General features: G+C 47.5%; 1 protein-coding gene and 1 pseudogene across 1 annotated transcript in view; both read left to right on the forward strand.

Annotated features, from left to right (window-relative positions):
* The window catches only part of LOC149324996 (chitinase-3-like protein 1), a 300,609-nt gene that overhangs the window by 156,043 nt on the left and 120,028 nt on the right, over window positions 1–24,538 (forward strand). The window contains exon 4 of the mRNA XM_089563509.1: window positions 21,241–21,266. Within this exon, the coding sequence (XP_089419635.1) occupies window positions 21,241–21,266 (26 nt within the window). The remainder of the gene's footprint in view (window positions 1–21,240; window positions 21,267–24,538) is intronic.
* On the forward strand, window positions 6,891–11,053 carry LOC149324998 (uncharacterized; annotated as a pseudogene).

A 24,538-nucleotide genomic window follows, 5' to 3' on the forward strand; every position in this document is an offset into this window, starting at 1 on the left:
AGGTTTTGAAGTATGTACGCACTGATGGAAGTAATCTGGGCCAGTAGTACCTCTGCCGAATCCTTGCTAAGGTACGACTGACCCCCAGGTGGCCGGCAGATGGTTCGTCGTGGCAAGCGCTCAAAATATCAGGTCGCAACTGGGACGGGACTACGAGCAGAAATGTCACGATGTTGTTCTCAAAGCTGCGCTTGTAAAGGACGCCGTTTTGCAGAGTGAAAGATTGGAGCCCACGAAGGAAAACACGAGGAACGCGGGGACCATCGCAGCCTTCCAGGTACGCGATGAGCGGCGCTAACTCTGAGTCTCCCCTTTGAAGCTGCGACATATCGGTTGCGCTAACAGCACCAAGGAAAGAGAAATCTTCAGTGATTTCCGGGGAAGCCAGGTCCACTGGCGCGCGTGATAAACAATCCGCATCTTGGTGCTTCGCCCCGACTTGTACACGACCGTTACGTCGTACTCCTGCAAACGGAGGCTCCATCTCGCCAACCGCCCAGATGGATCTATGAGGCTGGCCAGCCAGCATAACGAGTGGTGATCACTGACAACGCGAAAGGGTCTTCCATAAAGGTATGGGCGGAACTTACTGGTGGCCCGGGCTACCGCAAGGCATTCTTTCTCAGTCGTTGAATAGTTGCATTCCGAGCGCGAAAGTGTACGGCTTGCGTAAGCGATGACCCGTTCGGCGCCATCCTGCCACTGTACCAGGACCGCCCTGAGGCCTACGTTGCTATCATCGGTGTGTATGTCGGTTGCTGCGGCGTCATCTAAATGGGCGAGTAATCGGTGGACGTTGCAGGCGGCGGCGGAGCTCCACAAAAGCATCTTCTTGGTCGCTTCCCCACAAAACGGGTGTGTCGTCTCTGGTCAGCGCTGTCTGGAGAAATCTTGGCCGAATCGTCGATAGTAAGAGCACAGCCCCAAAAAACTGGGACGCGGGAAACTGGAAACCGCAGCGGCCTTCTCAGGATCAGGAAGAATACCACGCGCGCAGACAACATGGCCAAGGAAGCGAAGCTCCTGAAAGAAAATAGCATTTCTCAGGCTTGATCGCAAGTTCCACACATTGGAGCGCCGGAGCAGTGGGCGCAGCCGCTCCAAGTGTTGTTTGAAGGTGGGCGAGAAAATGACATCATCCAGGTATACGAGGCACGTCTGCCACTTCAGCCCAGACAAGACAGTGTCCATCATGCGTTCGAAAGTGGCCGGGGCTGAGCATAGTCTAAATGGGAGCACCTTAAATTCCTATAGACCATCAGGCGTCGCAAAAGCAGTTTTCTCGCGGTCTCGCTCGTCCACCTATCTGCCAGTACCCGCTTTAGAGATCTAAGGAAGAAAATAACCTGGCATCACGTAGTCTGTGGAGTGCAACATCTATCCTATGGAGCGGGTAAACGTCCTTTTTGGCCAAGTTGTTCAGTTTACGCTAATCGACCCAAAATCTCAAGGTGTTGTTGTAGTGTTCGGGATTCTAAACTCTGCATCTAATTCAGGGTTTTCGTCTCCCGAGTAATCCGGCAAGCAAACGCCCGCCTCTCCGTTTATGTAATGACTTCGGAGTTCGTGTGTAAATTCCCACATCGTTCCTTGATACCGATGCACTAACCTAGTCATTTGCCCCTTCTGCGCAGATTTGGTTGCCGCCGGGTCTAAAATTAGGTGCCTCAACAATTGCCATGTTTTTTTGCATCCCAATTTCCCATTCATCCGGTCACAAATCTGCCCCCACTGTTTGCACTGCAACTCCAATGAGTAGGTTTCGAGTTCTCGTTCTAGCTTGGCCATCTTCCTACGGAGGACACCATTATGCCTTTGTTTCCTCCACCTCGGAAGGAGACTCGCATGTGCTTCCCACATGTGTAACAGTCTAGAGTCAGCTGTAAAGCCCTCCTCCTCCTCTGTCGAAACCTCTTCTGTGGTACTCTTCACGGCCTGCTTGAGTGTCTTAACCCAGGCTCCTAAATCCTCGATTTCCCCGTTCACTGTGTCATTCCTTAATTTCCGAAATCGGTCCCAGTCCGTCACTCGAGTTCCTTTCCCGTGTCCAGCACTAAATATCGTGGAAAGGATATAGTTATCACTTCCCAGTGGCTGTCCTGTGTTTACCCACTTTGCATCCCTGATACCACTCACAAATGGGAGGTCTGGAAAGGTGCCTATGCTCACGCGTGGGAAACTCGGCACGCATGAGCTTCGTGGAGACTTCAACAAGGTCTTGTACTTTGCACCCTACGCTTCCTTCACTCAGACTCAACTTAACGCTCTCGAAACTGCCCTTGTGGGCCTCTACAGGGCAGCTCTCAACCTCCCTATCACTACCTCTACCGCTAAGCTCTTTGCCACAGGCCTCTTCCATCCTCTTCGTTCTCTTCTCACTCTCCATCGTGACTCGCAGCTTGCCCCGCTTTCCCTTACCCGTCAGGGTCAGTGGTTATTGACTCAAGCGGGTATCTCGCCCATTCCTATCTCCCCGTTAACCTCTCCTATTCCCACCCCCGCTCGCAATCTTCGTATCCTTCCCCTCCCGACCAACATGTCCCCCGTCCTGCACGCCGGCCGTCGCCATGCGGCCGCGCAGCACCATTCCCCTATCTTTGATATCCAGGGTGTAGCCTACACGGATGCCTCCTTCGTAGCTCCCTGAGGTTCCTGCGGCTACGCCCTGTACCATCCACACCTTCCTACTCCTGAAACCCACACCAGCGGGTTGTATCTACACCCTCCAGACGCATTGTCCCTCGAGGTCCTCGTCATTGCGCATGACCTCCAGTCATTGGCCCTCCTTCCCTCTCTCCAAGAGTACAGTCTATTCAGACTCTCAAGCCGCTATACACCACATACAGAAACGCACCCTGACCCCTTGTCTCCAACAAGAGGTCGAACGAGCGGTCTCCGCACTGCAGCCTTCCATCGTTTTCCTCCGCTGGGTCCCTGGGCATTCAGGGACGGACGGCAATGAGCTGGCCCATTAGCTCGCCCGCGACACACTTTTCCGGGCACCGTTGATCCCCTGGCCCAAACCCTCGGATGACGGTGGGAGAGACTCACTCTTCGCCGCACCATAAAAGAGGTCAACCTTGAGCTCCGCCTTGACAAACGCCTTTACCCTCCCCCTCATCCATCACTCACGGTGCCGAAGTCTCGCCTTCTTCGGCACATCCAAATGAATGCAGTTATCACCTCGTCCCGCCTCTTTCTCTATCGCTATCGATCGGACCCTTCCTGTCCCAACTGCCCCTGTATCTATGCGGACCTGGCCCATTGCCTCTTCTATTGCCCGTCTGCTCAGCAGTTGGGTTCCTTCCCCCCACCCTCTCTATCCATCACCACCTGGCTCGACTGGCTTGGCGCTGAAGGGGAAGAACAGCGGCTTCTGGTCGCCCAGGTGGTCGACATGCTTGGCCTATAAATTATGGTCGAATAAAAGTTTTTTACTACTACCACTATGCTCACGCTGTTGCCTATCCTCGTATGGTCTAGCGGCTTGTTCAAGATCGTCCATCGCAGGTCCTGGGCAACCTGCCAAAGCTTATTTCCCTTCAAGCTGGCTCGGATGTAGCCCCAGTCCGGATTAGGCGCATTGAAATCTCCCACCGCGATGAGTGAGACCTAGCCGCTAGCCGTTGCATCTTTATCAGGAGGTCTGGCAAGCCCACTCCCTTTTCTTTTGGAGAAGAGTATACATTAAGAACAAAGAGACTCTTATCGTCCTTTCTTTTGGGCAAACTCTCCAGCAGGGCGTAATCCTGCCTGCTGCTATATATGGTATGCTGAATCACTGTGGTATTGCGATGGACTAGCACGGCCGTGAAGACGCTCGATACACCCCCTCGATCAATCTCTGGGGGTGTAAATGTCTTAAATCCCGGTAATCTGACCGAGCCGCTAGCCTCCTGAAAAGCTATAATGTGCGGCTTACTATCCAGGTTTTCTATGTGCAACTGCAGGTTCCCCCGCTTGCGACGGAAGCCCGTGCAGTTCCACTGCCAAACCTCATTTTGCTGGCGAGGGGCCATGGTAAGGCACTAGGTTGACTAACCGGCTCTTGGCCGACTACGGGAGGCAATCTAACCTCTAGCACCTAGCTGTTTAAACATGCCCATTATCTGGGTCTGGAAACCCCGCAAGTCATTGGTGAAGCCGTCAAGACGCTCCTCAATGTTGTCTAGTCTAGCTTCGATCCTGTCGACCCGACCTTCCAACCTATCCTGTCTTTCTTCCAGTTTTCCTACTCTCTCCACAAGGGTAAGCATGTCCCTCCTAAGACTGGTGACTAACTACGTGCTGCGGCGTGTCCGCCGCCGAAGTTTCTGCTACTTTCTTAGCAAGAGCTCCCTCCTCTGCCGGCGGTGGCCTTTTGACCGTCCCCCGATTCTCCACTTTCTCTACTTCCATAGCTGTGTTATCGCCCACGCTAGAAGCGTTCGCCTGCGCCGCTTGCTGTGGGGCCTGGGCCAACGGCGTCTGTACCCTTTCTTCTCTGCCGGTTTTAAGCGCGCGTTCCATCTCTGCCATCCTAGCTTCCATCTTTTTGATAGTTTCGGCTTGCTTCAGCACCTGCGTTTGTAGCTCCTTCTCTCGAGCAAGCTCATTTTGGGAGCCCGCGTTGGGCCAGCTCTCCTTTTTCCTCGTGTCACTTGGACTTCTTTCATGACCGGAACCTTGCCCTCCTCCTTTGCCAGGCTCGGGTCCGGGCAGTGGCGGGAAGGAAGCTGACCGGTCCCTGCTCTTGCTATCGCCTCTCGCACCGCTAGATGACCGCTTCCTGGGCCTCGAACGCCGCTCCTCCTTGCCAGTTTGGCTCTTGCCCTCGTTGCTCTGCTGCAGACCCGTCGGCTGCTGACGGGCTAGGCTAAACTTGCAGTTCCGACTTCCCGTGCTGTGCGCCCCAAGGCACACGATGCAGACCGGCGCGCAGGTCAGCGACTCTCCGTCCGGTGGTTCAGGATGTTCTTTCCCGCAACGGCGACACAGATAAGTCTTCGGACGATAGCAAACGCCCGCCCGATGTCCCACTCGTCTGCAGTTGTAGCAGGTCTCGACTAGCTCTCTATACGGGATCACAGCGTACAGACAGTTCCAATAAATAACTTGCCGGGGAACGCGCTTCCCCACGAACGTGATCTGAATCGCCTTTGACTTGCCCAAAGGTCTGGCATCCAAAATTTCCATGTCTTCGTTCTTCTTCAAGAATGCTGCGCGAACTTCTGCGGCGCCGGAGAACTCTGTGCGCGGAGTAATGTACAGGAAGGGAGGAAGTGGAGTGAAAGAAGAAAAGGAAAGAGGGGCCGTAATGAAGAAAATGAAAATTGTATTTGAGGAAAAGAAATTACGAAGTAACTCACATATTTTGGTGACACCGGTCGAAAATTGTATTTGAGGAAAGGAAATTGCGCAGTAACTTTCTCGCATATCTCGGTGCACACCCGTCAAAATTCGCGCGCAGTGACGTCACGACCATTTCGACCAATCTGAAACGCGGACAAATTTGCTAACAAGTCTTGGTAACGACAGTATGAGCCATTAAAGGCTTTCGCCTTAATAAGCGCAGCGCCTCCAACTGAAGGAACGCAGTGCGCCGCGTCTACAGGTCACGCGTGGCTACCGGCCGGCGCTGCGCGACGACTCAAAGCGTCTTCGATAATTTTTTTTATATTTTGTTTTTGATGTTGTTGCGACTGAGAGAAAGAAAACAATCTACAGCTGATATGACGTCACAGCGGCAGTAGAGCCACAGGTGCGCAGCGCGGCAAACACACAGTAACTGCAGCCGGGCTCTCTGAAGGAGCGAGTTGGTCGCCCATAGCCTACAGCTGCAGCTGCAGTGTTTTAACTTTCCACCTTACTACAGCTGGTATGACGTCACAGCGGCAGTAGCGCTACAGGTGCGCGGCGCGGCGTAACTGCAGCCGGGCTATCCGAAGGATCGAGTTCGTCGCCCATATTCACTCCGCTAAAGGTCAAACGTAACTGCGGCCGGGTCACGCGAAGGCTTGAAAGTGCGAGTAGTATTGCTTTCGCAATAAAATTAGCTGCGGTTTATCTACTGTTGAACCTGGTTAAAGTGCGAAAGCTCTGCCGTATCGGGAAACTATGTGAGGCCTAGCGTCTGTACCGTTGAGTGCGTTCCGGACACTAGATAGGCTGACTCACTGAACATTTCAGATGACAGATGACTGAACACTTCAGGCACGAAGATCGTTCACAGGTCATCTAGCATCCAGTCACCCTTCTCTTTTACACCTTCTAGCACGCGTGCGAACCGTCAGAACCATCCATTAAACATTGTCCATCCATCCATTAAACAGTAAATGTACTTGTCACCATGGAACACCAAACTCGCCCAATCTGCCGTTCTACTACTTTAAGGCCACGTATAGATTGTTTTACATTTCCTCTTTTCCCCACTAACTGCTGAAATGTCACTTCACTCATTGCCATTTGAAGACTTCGTTGTTCAAGAAGTGTGTGATGAGAGGCTAGTTGGTAAGACATACTGAAGACACAAAACTACGCAGGAAACAGGACACAGAAAAGAAGCAGACAGGACGAGCGTAGACTAACAACTGATTTATTGGTCGAAAACAACCTTCCTTCAAAAGCTGTAGGTCAGTTGTTAGTCTACGCTCGTCCTGTCTGCTTCTTTTCTGTGTCCTGTTTCCTGCGTAGTTTTGTGTCTTCAGTATGTCTTACCAACTAGCCTCTCATCACACACTTCTAGAATTCATTTCTTCTACATGGGGCTCTGTTTTATGTCAACGTTCTTTCGAAGAGCAATGCGCTTTGTGCACCACCTTCATCGCTGCTACGACGAACGAAGCAAGGGTCTTGGGCTTCTGCCTAAGGTAGAACGTGTGTCCACCCGGTGTTTCAAATCTTTTCGGGTTTCTGGGCTGCTCAGAAGGTCATTGGAAGCGGATGGCGAAGATTCTAAGAAGCGAATATTGGAGGCATGTTCGCCTGTTGATGGACTGGCTACAACTTGTGTGCTTCAGTTGGAAGGGTACGGGACCTGCTGGCTTCAGGCTACTGATGGACTACAAGAGGCTGGCTGAGGCAAGCACCGAATTCCTTTGGAACAAAACTAGGCTGAGCCTACCTACAGCGCCCAAAAAGCAGGTTGGTGTGGTTCCTGTTGTTGCTCTTGGAGGGGCTGTGATCCCACCCGAAGTAGAAAAGGTTCTGAGTAGGGGTCCGAAGTTTTACCTTGAAGTGCCGCTCAAGAAGCACGAGCTTCTCGCTTCGGCTCACAAGATAGCAGAGAAGGTGCAGGGTGAAGAGAAAGGACACTGTTTATTGGAAGGCATTGACTCTGTGCGGAATGGTTACGAAGAGAAAAAGGACGGCACTTGCCTGTTGAGGAGAGTAGCCGGTTGCCTTAATGACTCCGGACTTGCTTTAATGCAGGCTGATAAGGAAGGCGGCTTTGTGGTCTTGCCTGAGAAGCTATTTGGTGAGAAGGCCTCATTAGCTTTAAAGAAAAACTTCCGTCCTTCGACTCAAAAGCCAAACGAAGCCAAGGCCAAGGCGGTAGCCCTTCTCAGGAACTTGAAACTTGAACGCCTGAAGAATGAAGTCGACAAGAACAAGGTCCATGTTCTCACGGTATTCTTCAGTGCAAAGAGCCACAAACCGGAGTGTCCTTTTCGAGCCATCGTGACGGAAAGAGGTACTTGGCAAGTAATTGTCAGCAGGTACCTGCAGCGACACCTAAAGAGCCTGACACCTGAAGATCCGTACAAGATCAGTAGCTCTGATAGCCTGGTGAAAATGTTTAGTGAGAACTCGTCAAGTATCAACTCAGGTTTCTCAATAGACATTGAAGAAATGTTCTATTCAGTGCCCCACGACAAGTTGTTCCTGGCGGTCTGCAACTGCATCGAACGTTCGGGAGTAGTGTCCTTCCAGAATACTTGCGGCATTTCAATCGATGGTTTTCTTTATTTGCTGAAACTCTTTCTTCTACCATTGTAACTTTTAAGGACAAGTTTTATGTACAACGGCGAGGTATCTGTATAGGTTCGAGCGTGGCGTCTATTTTAACTGAGATATTTTTAGCTCAAATTGACACTGAACTTTCGTGCGTTCTCACTGATGACCGGATCACGCATGTGGTCAGATACGTTGACGATTTCCTAATCCTTTTGAATATTAACCCTGACGATAGCCTACAAATGTATGTGAATGAAATTTTAGCGACCTTCAAATCTACAGCCACTAATCTGAATTTTACTTTTGAGCTCCCGGAAAGCTCTTCTTTACAGTTTTTAGACTTAAAATTGTTTTTTCATACAGGGGGCCATCTATGCTGGGCCTATTTACCAAGATCTAAGAAGGCTCTTCTACCTTATGATTCCTGCCACTCAAAGCTCGTAAAAAGGGGAATCGCAACCTCATGTTTAAGATCTTCGCTTGTCAAGTCATGCCCACACATGGTGAAATGTAGTTTTTCCAGTCAAGTAGACCGGCTTTACTCTGCGGGTTTTCCTCCTCCTCTTCTGAAAGCTGTTGCAGAATCTTTGCTGAAAACCCTACGGTTGAAGCAAAACCAACAAGAACTCACTGAAAGCGAGAGTAAGAAATTTGAAGTCCTTCCTTATGTGCACAAGACTTCGCACGGTTTGAAGAAGGTGGGAGCGAAATTTGGTGTTAACGTGTTCTTTTCCGCCCCATGTAAACTGTCTCGTTTATGCCGCTTAACTAACAATAACCTGCAAAAGAAAGTAGGGTGCGGAGTCAACCACAGACCTAAGTTTGTAGGCTGTAAGATGGGAGTTATCTACGAGATCCCATTCAGCTGTGGTTCCGTATATGTAGGGCAGACGGGGCGCTGCATTAATAAACGCCTTCAGGAGCATAATAACTCTTTGAGCCAGCACGGTGGGCAGCATTTAGCAAGGCACTGCCAGTCTTGTAAGATCAATGACAAGAAGAAACAAGTATTTTGTACGCTGCTTTTCAAGCAAACGAAGATTATAGAAGTGCAAGATGCCGGGCTAGTTGGTAATCCATGATGAAAAACACATGATGACACAGCGCCCGTGTCTGTGTCTTCTTCCTTCGTGTTTTCGTCCCGTTCCTTGCGCTGTTTTTTCATCATGAAGATTATAGGCTGCGCGAAGGACAAGAAGGCACGCGAGATCTTTGAAGCCTGGCAAATTGCTAGATACGGTGCGGAAAAATGTGTTAGCGAGGCTTCAATTCACTTGTATAAGAAGGAACTTGACTTTTTAGGTAGATAAGATTGTGTACTTTTGCTTTGGGCGTTAAATTTGGTTGCGCATGCGTTGCTTTTGAAGGAAGGTTGTTTTCGACCAATAAATCAGTTGTTAGTCTACGCTCGTCCTGTCTGCTTCTTTTCTGTGTCCTGTTTCCTGCGTAGTTTTGTGTCTTCAGTTCGTTGTTCAACTGCCTAACCTTGTGACCTGTTAAACTGTTTGTGCATATTTGTGCATTATTTCTAGGTTACTGCTGTTATTTGTTTTTACGATATGTACCCACTCCTGCTATGTCTCCCCTCCGTGGCAGCAGTAATTGTAAATAGATAAAATAAATATAGGCACTCGCCTACCGTCTTCCCCAGTCCGCACCGCCGCTTACACCCGTGACGCCATCGCTCAGGCCACCCAGGCGGGCCAGAAAAGCACACCGTCGGCTTTGAGCCTCTCCAGCGCCCAAAAAAACCGCGTACGATCCACGACAACGTGAAGTCGCCTACGAACCCGGATCAATCGCCGCGTCGCGTCGGACTCTGAAAAACTTCTTTCCCACTGCAGTGGCCGTTTAAGTTTGGTGTGGAAAGTTACTGGCGGCACCTGAAACTGCTCCCCATGCATCCTCGCCATCGTCCGCTCGCGTGTCTGCAACCTCACGGCACTTCTGCCGCCAGGGGTCGACAACGAAGGCGTCTTCCACGGTCTCTCTCCAGGTCAGCTCGGCTACTCTGTACATTTCTTCAATACTTCGCGTTTATATACATTTTATTATTATTTTCGCGTCATGACTGCTTTTGTGCGTATGACTGCTTGACAACCCTGTACCCCCCTTACGTAATGTTCTAACGGGACCTTTAGGGAACAATAAATGATAGTGAAGTTAAACTAAATGTGGTTACCACATGACTGTTCCTTCGACGTTTTGCTATCCAACTGGTATGAGAATAGCCTTAGAAACTGAACTGAAAATGTCATGTAATTCAGTTGCTGATGATTTTGCGGTAGGTGAAGCCCATCGCATTCTTGAACACGCAGCAGACTGCCTTAAGCCTTATACTGATAGGCAGCAGCACTCTCGCAATGGTAAACAACTACAAATACCTAGGCATAACCATAACATCGGATCTAAGGTGGGATGAACATATATCGGATATTGTGAAGAGGGTCAAGGGGAAATTCGGTTATTTAAGAACTCTGCGGCAATGTACAAACGAAGTGAAACTAATAGCGGACCAAGCCTTAGTTCGACCAGTAATAGAATATGGATCAATTGTTTGGGACCCGCACACTAGTGGCAACATAGACAAGCTGGAATCTGTGCAAAAGAAAGCATCTAGGCTTGTATACCGATCATGTAGTTTGCGTACTTCCGCTAGTGGTCTTGTAAAAAAGGAAGGTTTGGACAGTCTACAAAAACGGCGTCAGTATGACCGATTAAAATACATGCACTTGCTGTTTCATGATAAACTAGGTATCCGGAAACTCGAGTACATAGAGCCTGTGCACCGACGAACCACACGATCGCATCATATCTAAAAACTTGGAACATTATTCCTGTCCCTCTGAAACCTTTGCTAACTCCTTCTTTCCAAAAAATTCTTTCCAATGGCCTTCTACTGAAGCATTTATGAAAACTCTACAGTTGTAACTATCGATTACGGAGAGTTCTTGCGACTGCTTTGTGTGTTTTTGCGCACAACAGTTCGACATTTGTTTTTGCTCGTGAGTGCGTCTCGTTGGTTCTGAAGGCAGCTTGTTATGCCTTCATTTGTTTTACGCATGTCACAATATGTTTTTTTTTCTTATCTCCCACTCCTGCTTACAGCCTCACCTAAAGGCTAGCATTACTGTGTAAATAAATAAATAAAGAATTAATGTGTTGGTGTCAGAGACACATCACGTATTTGTCAATCGCGACAAAACAAATCTACTATGCATTAGTTTCTGATGAATCCAAAATGCAATGTGCGGCACTCGAGTTCGACAAAACTGCTGACTATTGGGGCGTTATTTTAGACTCAACATTTTCAAAGCAAAGCCACATCGCTTATATTTCTACGGCGTGGGGTTTTAGAGCTGCGCACATATAGTGCCTCATTGCGTGCCATAGATGCGCAGCTACATCATATGTAAGTTTGTAAACCAGTGTACTTCAGAAGGCGCTGATGTAATATACTGGAATATACTGTAATATACTGAAAAACATCCATAGTAACTGCACAGCTATCGTAGTCCTCCATAAAGTCAGCAATAAAATTACAACAAGGAAGCACGTCAGGCAGGAAGGCACGATCTCGCCAATGCTATTCACCGCCTGTTTCGCAATTGGTTCACAGCAGTTCGCAATTGGTAGCGAGGTGCTGGAAGTAGTGAGAGAATATGTCTACTTAGGGCAGGTAGTGACCGCAGATCCGGATCGTGAGAGGGAAATAACTAGAAGAATAAGAATGGGGTGGAGCGCATATGGCAGGTTCTCTAAGATCATGAATGGTAGCTTACCAATATCCCTGAAGAGAAAAGTATACAACAGCTGTATCCTACCGGTACTCATCTATGGGGCAGAAACGTGGAGGCTAACAAAGAGGGTTGAGCTTAAGTTAAGAACAACGCAGCGACCTATGGAAAGGAAAATGATAGGTGTAACGTTAAGAGATCGGAAGAGGGCAGAGTGGGTGAGGGAACAAACGCGGGTTAATGACATCTTACTTGAAATCAAGAGGAAGAAATGGGCTTGGGCAGGGCATGTAATGCGAAGGCAAGATAACCGTTGGTCCTTAAGGGTAACGGAGTAGACAAGAGAAAGCAAACGTAGCAGGGGACGGCAGAAGGTTAGGTGGGCGGATGAGATTAAGAAGTTAGCGGGGATACAGTGGCGGCAACTGACAAAGGACAGGGTTAATTGGAGAGTCATGGGAGAGGCCTTTGCCCTGCAGTGGGTGTAGTCAGGCTGATGATGATGATGACTGACGCCTGAATCGGCGACAGCTGGGGATAAGAGTTAATCGCGAGTATCTAAATAATCTGCGATTCGCTGATTGCAGTGCTTCTCTTAGTCAATCTCAGGGGACGAACTGCAAAGCATAATTAATGAGCTAGACAGGTAGAGCAGAACGGTTGGTCTAAAAATTAACACGCAATGTAAAGTAATGTTCAACACTGCAACAAGAGAACAGAAGTTCACAATCGGTAGGGAGGTGCTGGATGCGCTAAGGGAATAAGTCTACTTGGGGAAACTAGCGACCGCTGGTCCGGATCATGAGAGGGAAATGACTAGAGGAATAAGAATAGGGTGGAGCGCATATGGCAGGTTCTCTCAGATTATGAATGGCAGTTTACCAATATCGCTCAAGAGAAAAGTATACAACAGCTGTATCTTACCGGTACTCACCTATCGGGCAGAAACGTGGAGGCTAACAAAGAGGGTTCATCTTAAGTTAAGGAAAATGCAGTGAGCTACGGAGAGAAAAATGATATGTGTAACGTTAAGAGATCGGAAGAGGGCGGAGTGGGTGAGGGAACAAAGGCGTCTGAGGACATCCTATTCGACATCAAAAGGAAGCAATGGGTTTGGGCGGGGCATGTAATGCGAAGGCAAGATGCTGTTTCTTAAAGGTAACAGAGTGGATTCGAAGAGAAGGCAAACGTAGCAGGGGTCGGCAGAAAGTTAGGTGGGCGGATGAGATTAAGAAGTTTGCGACGGCATGATGGGCGCGGCTGGCAAAGGACAGGGTTAATTGGAGAGACATGGGAGAGGCATTTTTAGCTAGTATGTTTTTGCAGGCTAGTTGGTGCCTAAGCATTGTGGGTTTTTTGCGCAAAAGACACGACACAAAGGAACGAGGTAGACAGGACAAGCGCTTACTAACAACTCAGGTGTTTATTGACATAACATTGCTTAAATACAGCAGCTGCTCTTATCAAACACGAAAAGGGAAAGAAGAGACTTAGCATACATATATCATATCAGCACAGATCCCACCATTGCACGAGTGAATGCATGTTTCGAGCTCTAATTCTGCGCAAGATAACTGATTTCTTTTTTTGAGAGCAAAATTGAAGGATTGCTGACACACGAGTTACCCGATTTTCCTATCTCACTGGCCTCAATTATCTCTCTTCCAAGTTGTGTCTTGCACCGGCGCAGTACTGAAGTTTTTTCGAGCGCGGGAGTGCAGTTGCGGCAATTCCGAATAAGCAGTACATGTAAGCAGTACATGTAAGCAGTACATTGGCCAAACTGGCAGGTGCCTTAATGAAAGGCTGAGGGAGCACGCAAGAGATGTAAAGAACAAGTCAGGTAGCAAAATGATTGACCATATTCGGAATTGCCGCAACTGCACTCCCGCGCTCGAAAAAACTTCAGTACTGCGCCGGTGCAAGACACAACTTGGAAGAGAGATAATTGAGGCCAATGAGATAGGAAAATCGGGTAACTCGTGTGTCAGCAATCCTTCAATTTTGCTCTCAAAAAAAGAAATCAGTTATCTTGCGCAGAATTAGAGCTCGAAACATGCATTCACTCGTGCAATGGTGGGATCTGTGCTGATATGATATATGTATGCTAAGTCTCTTCTTTCCCTTTTCGTGTTTGATAAGAGCAGCTGCTGTATTTAAGCAATGTTATGTCAATAAACACCTGAGTTGTTAGTAAGCGCTTGTCCTGTCTACCTCGTTCCTTTGTGTCGTGTCTTTTGCGCAAAAAACCCACAATGCTTAGGCATTTTTATTTCATTTCATTTCATTTGTTTCCTCCTTAAGGGCCTGAGGGCGTTGCATAAGGGGGAGGCGAATTAACATGATGTACAAATCTTGAACGTGGAAAAATGTGAAGAGCAAGATACAAAATACAACGAAGACAAGCAAAAAGAAAAGCAAGAAAAAAAATACTGTACAAAATGCAGACATACATCTAAGTGAAATAACAGCAAACAAGCAAGCGCAAGAGAAGCAAAATTACACTAAGACGAAGAAATGCAACTAAACTAAGTAGCAAAAGAGTACAAAGAGGACAGTCTATTCAGGATGGCTGAAGTTTTCGCTTATTACGGAATTGTTTCCTGTCTGTGCATTCGGCTATTTTTTCAGGTAAGGAATTCCATAAGACTATTGCATGAGGGAAAAATGAGCTACTCATTGCAAGGGTACGGGTGGAAATTCGTGCTAGAGACTGGCTGTGGCTTAAACGGGAAGACCTTCTTAGTGTAGTTGTTAGTAGGTCATGTCTGGACCGTGGGTGATAATAGAATGTGTGAAGGCACAAACGAGATATGATGCGGCGTGATGCGAGGGACGGCAAGTCGAGGTCTCTTTTCATTGAGGTGACGCTGGAATTTCTGGAATAGTTCGAGGTGATAAATCGTGCTGCGCGGTTTTGAATGGCTTCGAGGTTTGCGGCGAGGTATGATTGTGACGGGTTCCAGATGGCTGATGCGTATTCAAGCTTTGGTCTGACGAATATGAGATATGCTAGTTCTTTAATGTCTGAGGATGAGTCGGAGAGACTACGCCGCATGTAGTCGAGAACGCGTGAGGCTTCGGAGCAAATGGTTTCAATATGTGCAATCCATAATAGCGATAGTGTCATCTGCAGGCCAAGATATTTGTATGATGGTGTGTAGGCAACGGGTGTAGAGTTGAGGTTGTAGGTAGTCTTAATCTGGTTACGAAGGCGGGAAAATGTCATGACTTTACATTTGGTTGTGTTTAAAGGGATGAGCCATGTTTCACACCAAAGTGAGATAGCGTTTAGGTCTTGTTGGAGGGTGCACGTGTCGTCTTGGTTAGTTATGGCGCGATACGATGCAATCATCGGCGAACAATCTCAGTTTAGATTTGATGTTGGAGGGCAGCCTGACTACGCCCTGCAGTGGCGTAGTCAGGCTGATGATGATGGTGATGGGAAAATCCATAAGTTATGAAGTAGGTTTGTGCAGCTTCTGTTCTGGTACACTATTAAATAAGCAAACGGGGTTACATATCTATGTCTGAGAAGTACTAGTTACGGCACCCATTATGACACAGATAAAACAGACTTATTAGAGCGTTAAACCTGCTACATTTCGAAAATTTACGCAAATATGTCTCCTGCACTAGACATTACTATGATCAGCCATTTAAAATGCCCCAGGTGGTCGAAATTTGCGGAGCCGTTCACTACGGTGTGCCTCATAGCCTGAGTCGCTTCGGGACGTCAAACCCCCATAAACCAAACCAAACCAAAAGCAAATTTTACTTACGGAAAAACGAAACGTATATCGTCCCTATAATATAGACGAACTATAAAAAAAATGCAGGATCTATTTCGTTCCCTCTATGTTTATTTGTCCGGCATATGAAGAGCTCCGAATACATTCAGGAAGGCTAGTAAAAGAGGCAAAAGAATATACCAAAAGATCATCAAGCATTCTTATCAGTTTTGTGGTATTGAATGCAATCTATATGGGCCCATTGTATGAACCTGTATATGTTTTTATGCTTTCTCTTTGTTACATTTGTACCAAAGGCATAATGTCACAGTTTTCAGGGTGCGTGTTGTAAAATGTCGTGCAACAAATCGTACGGCTGACCAGTGCCTTTTTTGGTACGAGAATAAAATATACGAAACAGTAATATATTTGCGCCTGCTCTCTCTGTTTCCTTTATTTGTGTGTTGTAGACCAATATTATAAGTGAATACGATAGTGTATTCTTGCTTCGTAAAGATTAATTGGTGAACCTGCTAAGCGTGCAGGCTCGATGTCTAACATTGTAGACATGTTATATATACGCAATACGCATTGGCTGCCTTGCCTGGGCTGGATACGTGCACACCAGTGCCCATGGCTAATATGTGAGACATTCTGTGAGCCATCTCTTCAGTTCTTAGACCCCAGCTTCACCAATTCAGGCATTGCTCAATCCGCTTCGAACAACATAACTACCAAAGTTCTTCCTCTATATGGTAGGCAAACCTCAGTTTTCTGTATACGATTTTTGAGCAGCTTTCCTCTCAACATCAAAAATTACCATACACTGCTTAATTTTAAACGGATACTAAAACACAGTGACCTTAGTTGTGCCTCCAAATTATATTGACAGAGTAGCTGCAGAAAAATTTGTCAGGAACAGCTTGACTAGGCCGCAGTCCCCATATATGAAGCAGCAGCGCAGGCAATAAAAAAGAAATCACAAGCATGACTGCCTCATTTTTGAATAAACGAATGAAAAAAACAGCACGGTTCAATGCAAAAAAAAAATCTGTACTTCTGGACACACAGAGCAAATTTCCTGCTCATCAAAGCAGGACTGCATATGCTGAGGACGTGCTCAAGGAACAAGCACAATGGACAAACAAATCAAATCGTATGGTGCGCAAAACGCACTTGTTGCAGTTTAGGGATGCCTGAAATTATTTGGCAGTGCATTCATTGTAGATGCAACGCAATTCTGGATGAGTGCATGTAAACAAGTTGAAATTGTTAGATTCGTACGCATTTAGGAGAGAAGGGAGAGTATACTGCAGGCGTTCTTTACCGGTGCTCGAGCTGTTGGCACCAACCTGTTTTCGGGCTGCCTGAAAAGTAGCTTCTTTTCTTGTCTTTTAAATATGCCAGATGCCGATTATGATTTCTTCTTTCTACTTTAAAATAAACGCTGAGATGGTATTGATTTCATGGATTATTTTGAGTACACGAGGTTCAATAGACTCAGGAGATGGATTCACTCTCACCCTCCCCCCTCTCCACTCCTACCCTACTCGGTTTCGCCGTCGCGCCGCGCCGCCGGCAGCTGCTCCGCACCACGTGACCAGCCACGACGCCGCCATGCTGAAATGTAGGCGCGCGGCGCGCACACCAGCTGCGTGCACTGACGTGACTCCGCGCATGCGCACAGCTGACGGAGCAATGGTGTCACGGCTCATCGCGCAGCCACGCTGACCTCGGCGTAGTGTAGCCGTCGCTACAAAATGCACTCGCACCGCGGTCCAAGCAAGGAGCAGCGCCCACATTGGCGGAAATACAGTATAGTCCGAGCTCCGCAACAGAGGGACGGTTTTTAGATGAAACGAGAAGTCGGCAGACAAACCTCAATGCCGCGCATATGGCACGACCGCCAGCGTCACAGCAACTCAAGCCAGGTATCGCTGGAGGAGGAGCCGGGATCCCGCAGGGCGCGAACGTCTCGCTGCCGTGCTGGTTGCGCCTTTATCTATTCGCATCGTGCTGCCGAAGAACAGATGCATCCGTTCGCAACCGTAATACGCCATATGACGTATGCTTTGTACCGAGCCCCACATCAACATTCTGTGAGCAGGAATATGTAGCAATGCCCTCAACAAGCCGACAGTAGCCAATGAGCGAACAAAACAGGTAGTTGTAAAGATGTGGTTCAAGCGGTTTGGAAAGAACATATCTTAAGCAACCAGTCGTGGCAGTTGCTGTGGAGTCCACCAACTCGACAACAAATCCACACAGTGGAGGACATTTCTTTCCCTGGAAACATTAAGCAAGTACTGAGGCTGTGACCCAAGTTTGCGGTCGAGCCAAAGAAATCCAGAGCGGAGCTCCTGGCAATGGTGAGGCAAGTCTCTAGGCAGGCCGACAAAACTGAGGTGGGGCGCTGCATATCTGAAGGTGTTGACGTACTAACTAGGTACAGGCGTTCCGGGAAGAAGCTACCTTTACAGAAGACCAGTAGGTGGCTTAAAGATAACTCGTATTCATTGTTACCAGCTGACAAAGATGGTGGCTTTGTTGTCCTGGAAAAGGACGCGTATGTGTCGAAAGCATCTGAAGCTGTTAATGCCGTGTTTGAGAAAGGCAATAATGTTTCAATGGCTAAGGTGAAGACTAAGACAAAAAGACTTCTGAATAGGCTAAATTTGACTAAGCTAGCAAGTGCGATAGATGGTAGCCATAACGTTTGCCTGCAGATGGTTTTTACAGCGAAAACCCACAAGCCGGAGTAGCCGTTTCGTGTGATAATTTCTGAAACTGGTACATGGCAGAAGCGTGTCGCAAAATTTTTGCAAGAAAAACTGAAAGTTCTAACATTTGACGACCCTTTCAGAGTGAAAAGTTCAGACGAAGTAACAGCGTTTCTAAAATGCAATTACAATAAAACATTTCGGGGTTTTTCAATTGATCTTAAAGATCTTTACTATACTATTCCTCAGGCTGAAATTATGTCTTCTGTTAGCCACTTCATTGACCACTTTGGGGGCATTTCATTCTAGAATGAGTGCGGGATTTCCACCGGTAGCTTTCTCGAATTGTTATCTTGTTACCTAGAATCTACCTTTGCTGAGTGGAATGGTGATGTATTTGTTCAGAAAGATGGAATCTGTATTGGTTCATGCCTTGCGCCCATTCTTAGCGACATGTTCCTGGCTTTGCGCGACCAAAGATTGAATGTGCGATTGAAAGGGTCCTGTGTTTGTGGCATTTTTAGATTTGTAGACGACTATTTCGTGTTTTTAGAGTGTGACAACCTCGAATTCGACCAGCAGTTCCTTTATGTTTCTTCAGTCTTCTCTGAGTGCTTGAACCCCATGATTTTAACCCACGAAGTACCTCTTAATGATTCCATCAGGTTTTTAGATCTTTCACTTCAGTTCACTTCATCCCATGTATGTTGGGCTTTTGAGCCCCGGGGTCAAAAACTCATCCTGCCATATTCATCAGCCCATTCGAAGCTCGTGAAAAGAGCAATTGTGCATTCAGTTTTTGACCATGTTCTAAAGAAAACATGCGAGCACAGGTTGGTGGAAAGTTTCCACAACCAAGTAGATCGTTTGACGCAGGCCGGTTACTCTTCAGAAGTCTTGGTCTCCGTTGCAGAAAAACTGCAGAAAAAGTTGACGTGCGCTGCAAACAGCAAAACTGAAAAAGAAAAAAAGGAAAAAGTCGCCGTTGTGCCATATCTGCATCAGGTCTCGCACAACCTGAAGAGATTTGGGAAGCATGTGGGGGTCGACGTTGTGTTTTCGGCACCCATCCGATTGTCTAGCCTGGTGAGGAAAGTAAATTCGGCAACCAGGGATCCACGCGGTTGCTTGAAAAGGCATGCAAAACAATTTGTTCCCTGCCAGGAGGGTGTCATCTATTCTTTGCCGTTATCTTGTGGGAAGCAATACATCGGCCAAACCGGCTGATGTATCAATGAAAGATTAAAGGAGCATGATTATAATGTCGCACGTGGGCCTATCGTAGGCCATGTAGCGAAGCACTGCAGAAATAGCAAAAGTGACGATGCTGATGACGAAGATGACAACGATGCCTGCGAACCATTGTACATACAACGAGTGCGTTGTGATAGGTAGAAACCGCGATTCGTTGACAAAGGAAATCATAGAAGCTCATATGATAGCAAGGCTCCAGGAAGAATGCATAAGCGCACCATCTGTATTGCTGTCAGGAAAAAAACGCTACCTGGAATGTGAATGTTGACATGCGTGTGTTTTGTTTTTATTTTTATTACGTTTTTATTTTTTAATTTTGTGTTCCCGCTCCATGACTTGTGCCCATTTCCTTCCATTTTTGGCCGCCAGTTCGGTGCTTATTCCGGCTGGCCGATAATAAAGATTTCAGTTGTGAGTCAGCGCTGCGTGTTGTGTCTCTGCCTGTGTCCTTCTTCTTCTTGTCCCGTTCGTTGGGCTGTAGTCATGGAAAGAGGGAGTGATTTTACACGACATTTACACGATATTTTACAGCGCCCTGTGTGTCTCTTGCTTCCTTCGTCCCTCGTCTGTCAGCGCTGCATGTTCAGAACATCTGAAAGCCAGAAGAGGGCATATACGGGCTGGTTGGTAAAGCCTCTGAAAGCCTTTAGTTAAAATTAGTTTCTTTACAGCTGTCAGAGATTGGGTGTGTCGAACCAGATCTACCACTTCTGCTAAGCGCCACCTAGATTCCTTCACTATTGCGCATTGTGTCAGTCACCTCAGGGCTATTCTGCACAGAGGGCTCCCTTTCAGTCGTCGACAATGGACCACCTCCCACATATCAATCTGCAATCATTTACTTCTAAAATTTTGAAGAAACTGCACTCATCTGCGCTGCGTGCCATTTCGCCGGTTTGCTCAATAAGAGCGCCCCTAGCTTCTTGATTTTGTTTCACACAGGTGTTTTGATTAGTGTGTTTTGTGCCTCTTCGCGACAGCAACTTTGCTGTCGTCGCACCGGACTCACCTCAGAAGCAGGCCGTGTGCACAAAAAAGAAGGCGAAGCCTCTGGTGGTAGATCTGAGCATGCCACCTGCCGATGTCGCGGGTTCGAATCGCAATAATGGCAAAATTGCTCGTTGTGGCTCTCCTTTTCGTTATTCGTAAAGTTACAACCTATCTGAAACGAATGTCCTCTCAAATCATACAGACATTTAGAAAGATATTTTTTATACTCTTTCATGGGCCATAGCAGGCACGCCTCTCTGGCTCTTTAGAGACCCTAAGTTTTTTTGTATGTGCGGTTTCCTTTTTTTCAGCCGTTCCACAACTGTCTCTGTAGGCTTTGAAGTATTGCTGTGCCTACTGCGCTGATTTATATCATTGCGACACTTGGTAGTTTTTGCACCATACTTGCCACTAAGGTCCACGAGGGGACTGAAATCAATTAAGACAACAAGTAAGGTATAAGGTTATAAGATAACGGGCAGTAGTAATCCCTTGCATACCGTAAAATGTAATGAACGGCGCTCGCTTAAAGAATTCTGCTCTAACTAACCCCGCATCGCCCTCCTCTCTTCACGCAGTGGACAGAAGTTTCGATGCGGTGAGGTTTTAGAGGTCGGGATCGCCAAAGAAGGAAGCGAGCTTTTGTCCGAATCAGCTCAAACCGCGAGATTTTGTCTCGTGCACGGAATAACCTGCGTCGGTATAATCTGCCGACGCAGGTGTTTCCAGATTCCATACTCTTTGAAGGCCTTCAATGGCTCATCGTAGGCCATTAAGCCGCCGAGGGGAGCAGCATTTTCTGCCCTTTCGTCCGTGAATGCGGCGTGTGCTCACCTGTTTGTGTGCCGTCTTTTCTTTCCTCTTTGCAGCCAGCCAGAGGCCGCTCAAGAGCACCACGGGTAATTAGTTTCGGGTGCGTTCAGTGGCATTTTCCAATTTGCGGCGCAAATGCCGCTTTAAGTCAGTTCGCATTGCAACATTTATTTTTAAAAGCAGCGCATGATCATGTTCGGTATCGCATTTTTTCAAAGCAGTCTTTTGCCTGCATCTGTTCTGCGCGCCATGATCGTCCTTGATTTGCATGTCCCAGCTGGGCCCTGTTCTTGCCTAAACACGCCGCTCATTTTGCGCTCTTTCAGTCTCCCTCGTGTTTTCCTGTGTGTGTCTTTTGTGCGCAATTCGTTCCTACAACATCAATTTGGAGAGCGAGCTAAATGCTAGGGCAGCCGATTGCGCCCCTGTGCTCAAAGCAGCGTAATTCTTTTTCACAAGCTGGAGACTTACTGAAGCCGAGTGCTCGACTGCTGCGCTGTGGCAGTAAGTGAGAAACGCGCTTCACTCGCCGTTTCTCCTCCAATGCTTTGTCGTCGTCTCGGTGAGGGCATTTTCCTCGCTACTGCTACGTGTAAAGTGCCGCATATTTCCCGTTTGAGGGTGTGTTTTCAACGTGATTCATCGTGGCAGTTTAGGAAATGCCAATTTTGTTTGGAGAGAGGGTGCCAAACGCAATCCTGTCGCTTTTATTTTTCAGGCGAGGTCCCGCCTTCATTTGCCTTGTGATATCAAGCAAGTATACGAGACCAACACTTAGGCTTCACATCGAGCCTTCAAAAAGAAGTCCCTGCTGTGCTTGAGAAATGGAAAGCCTTCCCTGTGATTCGCGTTACTGCTTAAAGCCGACTTTCCGCGCAGCTGGCAAAGCGCCACTATTCAATGGGTGGTGAAGCTCTTGCGGGTTCACCGTAATCGCAATACTATTATAGCCGAGCTTGTTACACATTCTTGAGCGTAACAGCGCGAAAGGTGGGGACGAAAGAGGGAGGATTAAAGCTTTTTGCGCTGTTACCCACCATTCAAAGGGCTATTCTCCGTAGCAGAGCCGGTTAAATGAAGCATTACACTATGTTTGTATTGGAGAGTATATCTAGAGGAGCACGCGTGCCTAGGGTAGGGTCTTTTAAAAATGTCTCCCTAGCAGCAGATCCGGAGCTAGAGCAATTACAGGAATAACAGTTAGCTTGAGCGCGTTTGACTGGCCAAGATGTTCCGTTCGATTAGCGCGTCGCTGCTGGAGCGATAAACAACCAACCAGCCCTCATGTTGGTAACTGCGCGAAAACGAGACGACAGAAAAGCACACACGGCGCTGTCCCGTCTTCGCGCCAGCATGATCGTGAACCAGCAAGCCCAACTCTTATCATACAGCCTTAAACGCTGCGGCCGTTATCGATGAAAACTGCGCGGCATTCGCACCATACCAGTAGCCACCGAAGAAACCGAGGCCAACGAAATACGTTGGAAATAAACTGAGGTAAGGTGCCTGAATCATTGAATCGAGAGCCGGGATGCAGCTGGTCACCTCCTGGCCTAATGGGGTGCTTGGCCCGGTACTGCCATCCGCTTAAAGGTTAGTTGTGCTTGAGGTATCTAACATGTCGTCGGCATTACAGGTGGTGTGGTTAATATGCTAAAAGCAGTAAGATTGGAAGTGATATGCGCAGGGAGGTACCGATATGAATGTACACGGTGAAGCCGCAAGTTATCGAAATGCTAATAAGGGGGAGCAAAAAAAATTTTTGATGCCCGCCGATTTTACAGTTCGTAATATTATTCATCAGGTTGCGTTGTTGGCCAAGTTGGTTCATATTGCATTGGAAAGATGGGATGCGCACATGAGACATTCAGAAGAAAGAAGACGGGACGGGCGCAAACTTGCAACGGAGGTTTATTCAACGAAACCGACATTTATTCATAAGCATGTCAGCACTGGCAACAAATGGAATCAAAGGCAGATAGGGCGGATAAGCTGGCATTTTATCCACCCTATCTGCTTTAGATGCCCTTTGTTGCCTGTGCTGATATGCTTATGTATAAATGTCGGTTTCGTTGAATAAACCTCCGTTGCAAGTTTGGGCCCGTCCCGTCTTCTTTCTTGTGATTGTTCCATGTGCGCATCCCATCCTTCTAATCGTAATACTATGGTCGATTGTCGGGTAGTCCAAAAGTCAAAAAGAGCATTAATGTGGGAGTGCAGCATGCCAGCGTCATTAGTTTTATTAACTTCTCAAGGAATTACCCAATCATCGGTAAATAAATCAATATGACATGAAACACAGGCAGGCAGGAAAAAAAATGCTCCAAAGAGGGAGCCTTGCCGCACACCAGACTGGACAGGAATGCGGGATTATTGGCGGTAACAATTAAGGAAATATTCTTGCCAAAGAAAAAGACGGGTGCCAAAGTAAAGCCTGCGAGTAAAGGAGAGCAACTGCATTTCACAAAGTGATTCCCAACACACACGCTGTGCAGGTTAAAACAACGCATGCAGTTCCGGAAAACTGACGAATTGAGAGAACATCGTTTTATCGTGCCCGCATTTATGTGCTGAGTGATGGACACTCCTGTAAAGCCTGAGGGGAGTGAACGTTCCCATGGACGACGTCTTACGCATCGTGTACCCGAGGGTCACGATCACTGCTGAAGGCTTCAGAGGACTTATGGGTCAGCGGTAGGGACGCAGTGACTCAGACGGACAGGCATCTTTAAGGCTAACCTCGCCTGTACATTTACACCACCGCAACCACAACCAGACACGTTCAAGGATTATGCAAGAAATACTAGCTGAAGATATGGGTAAATAATAGCGAGGGGAATTCTTGATGCATTGTTTAGGGAATAGCGCTACCTTCTCGACTTTGGTAAGGAGTGCGTGAGTGTTGAGTGACTGCTCAAACATTTTTTTCATAAAATAATACAGAAATTCGCGAGAGTATTTCATTACAGTTTCGGTAGTAATCAAGTAGCCTCTAGGAAGAGATTACATTTTTGCAGATTCCGTCATTACTGTTATTTGACGTGACCAGAGAGATGGGGCTCGCAGCCAGCGCTCAGTATGGGGCATGGGCGGTAGGGACGTGCATCAGGCAGCGAAAAACTGTTCCCTAAAACCAGCACAAAGGGACATCAAGCATCGGGCACCAAAAAGCGGAGAGTTTGGCTTGTTGATATAAGATAATGGTAGAAACAGCGTTGACACAGCTTCACACACAACAGAGCCGTCAAAATTAAATCGTTCAGAATACGCGGGAAATTGTACAGTCGGTAACATACATCCTGTCATACTTGTGCCGATTTCGTCCCCGATTTTTTGTGCAGCTAAGTTTTTTTTTTCA

This window comes from Amblyomma mixtum, chromosome 10 (genome assembly GCF_055824585.1).
Source record: "Amblyomma mixtum isolate Tamu chromosome 10, ASM5582458v1, whole genome shotgun sequence".
Taxonomy (NCBI): domain Eukaryota; kingdom Metazoa; phylum Arthropoda; class Arachnida; order Ixodida; family Ixodidae; genus Amblyomma; species Amblyomma mixtum.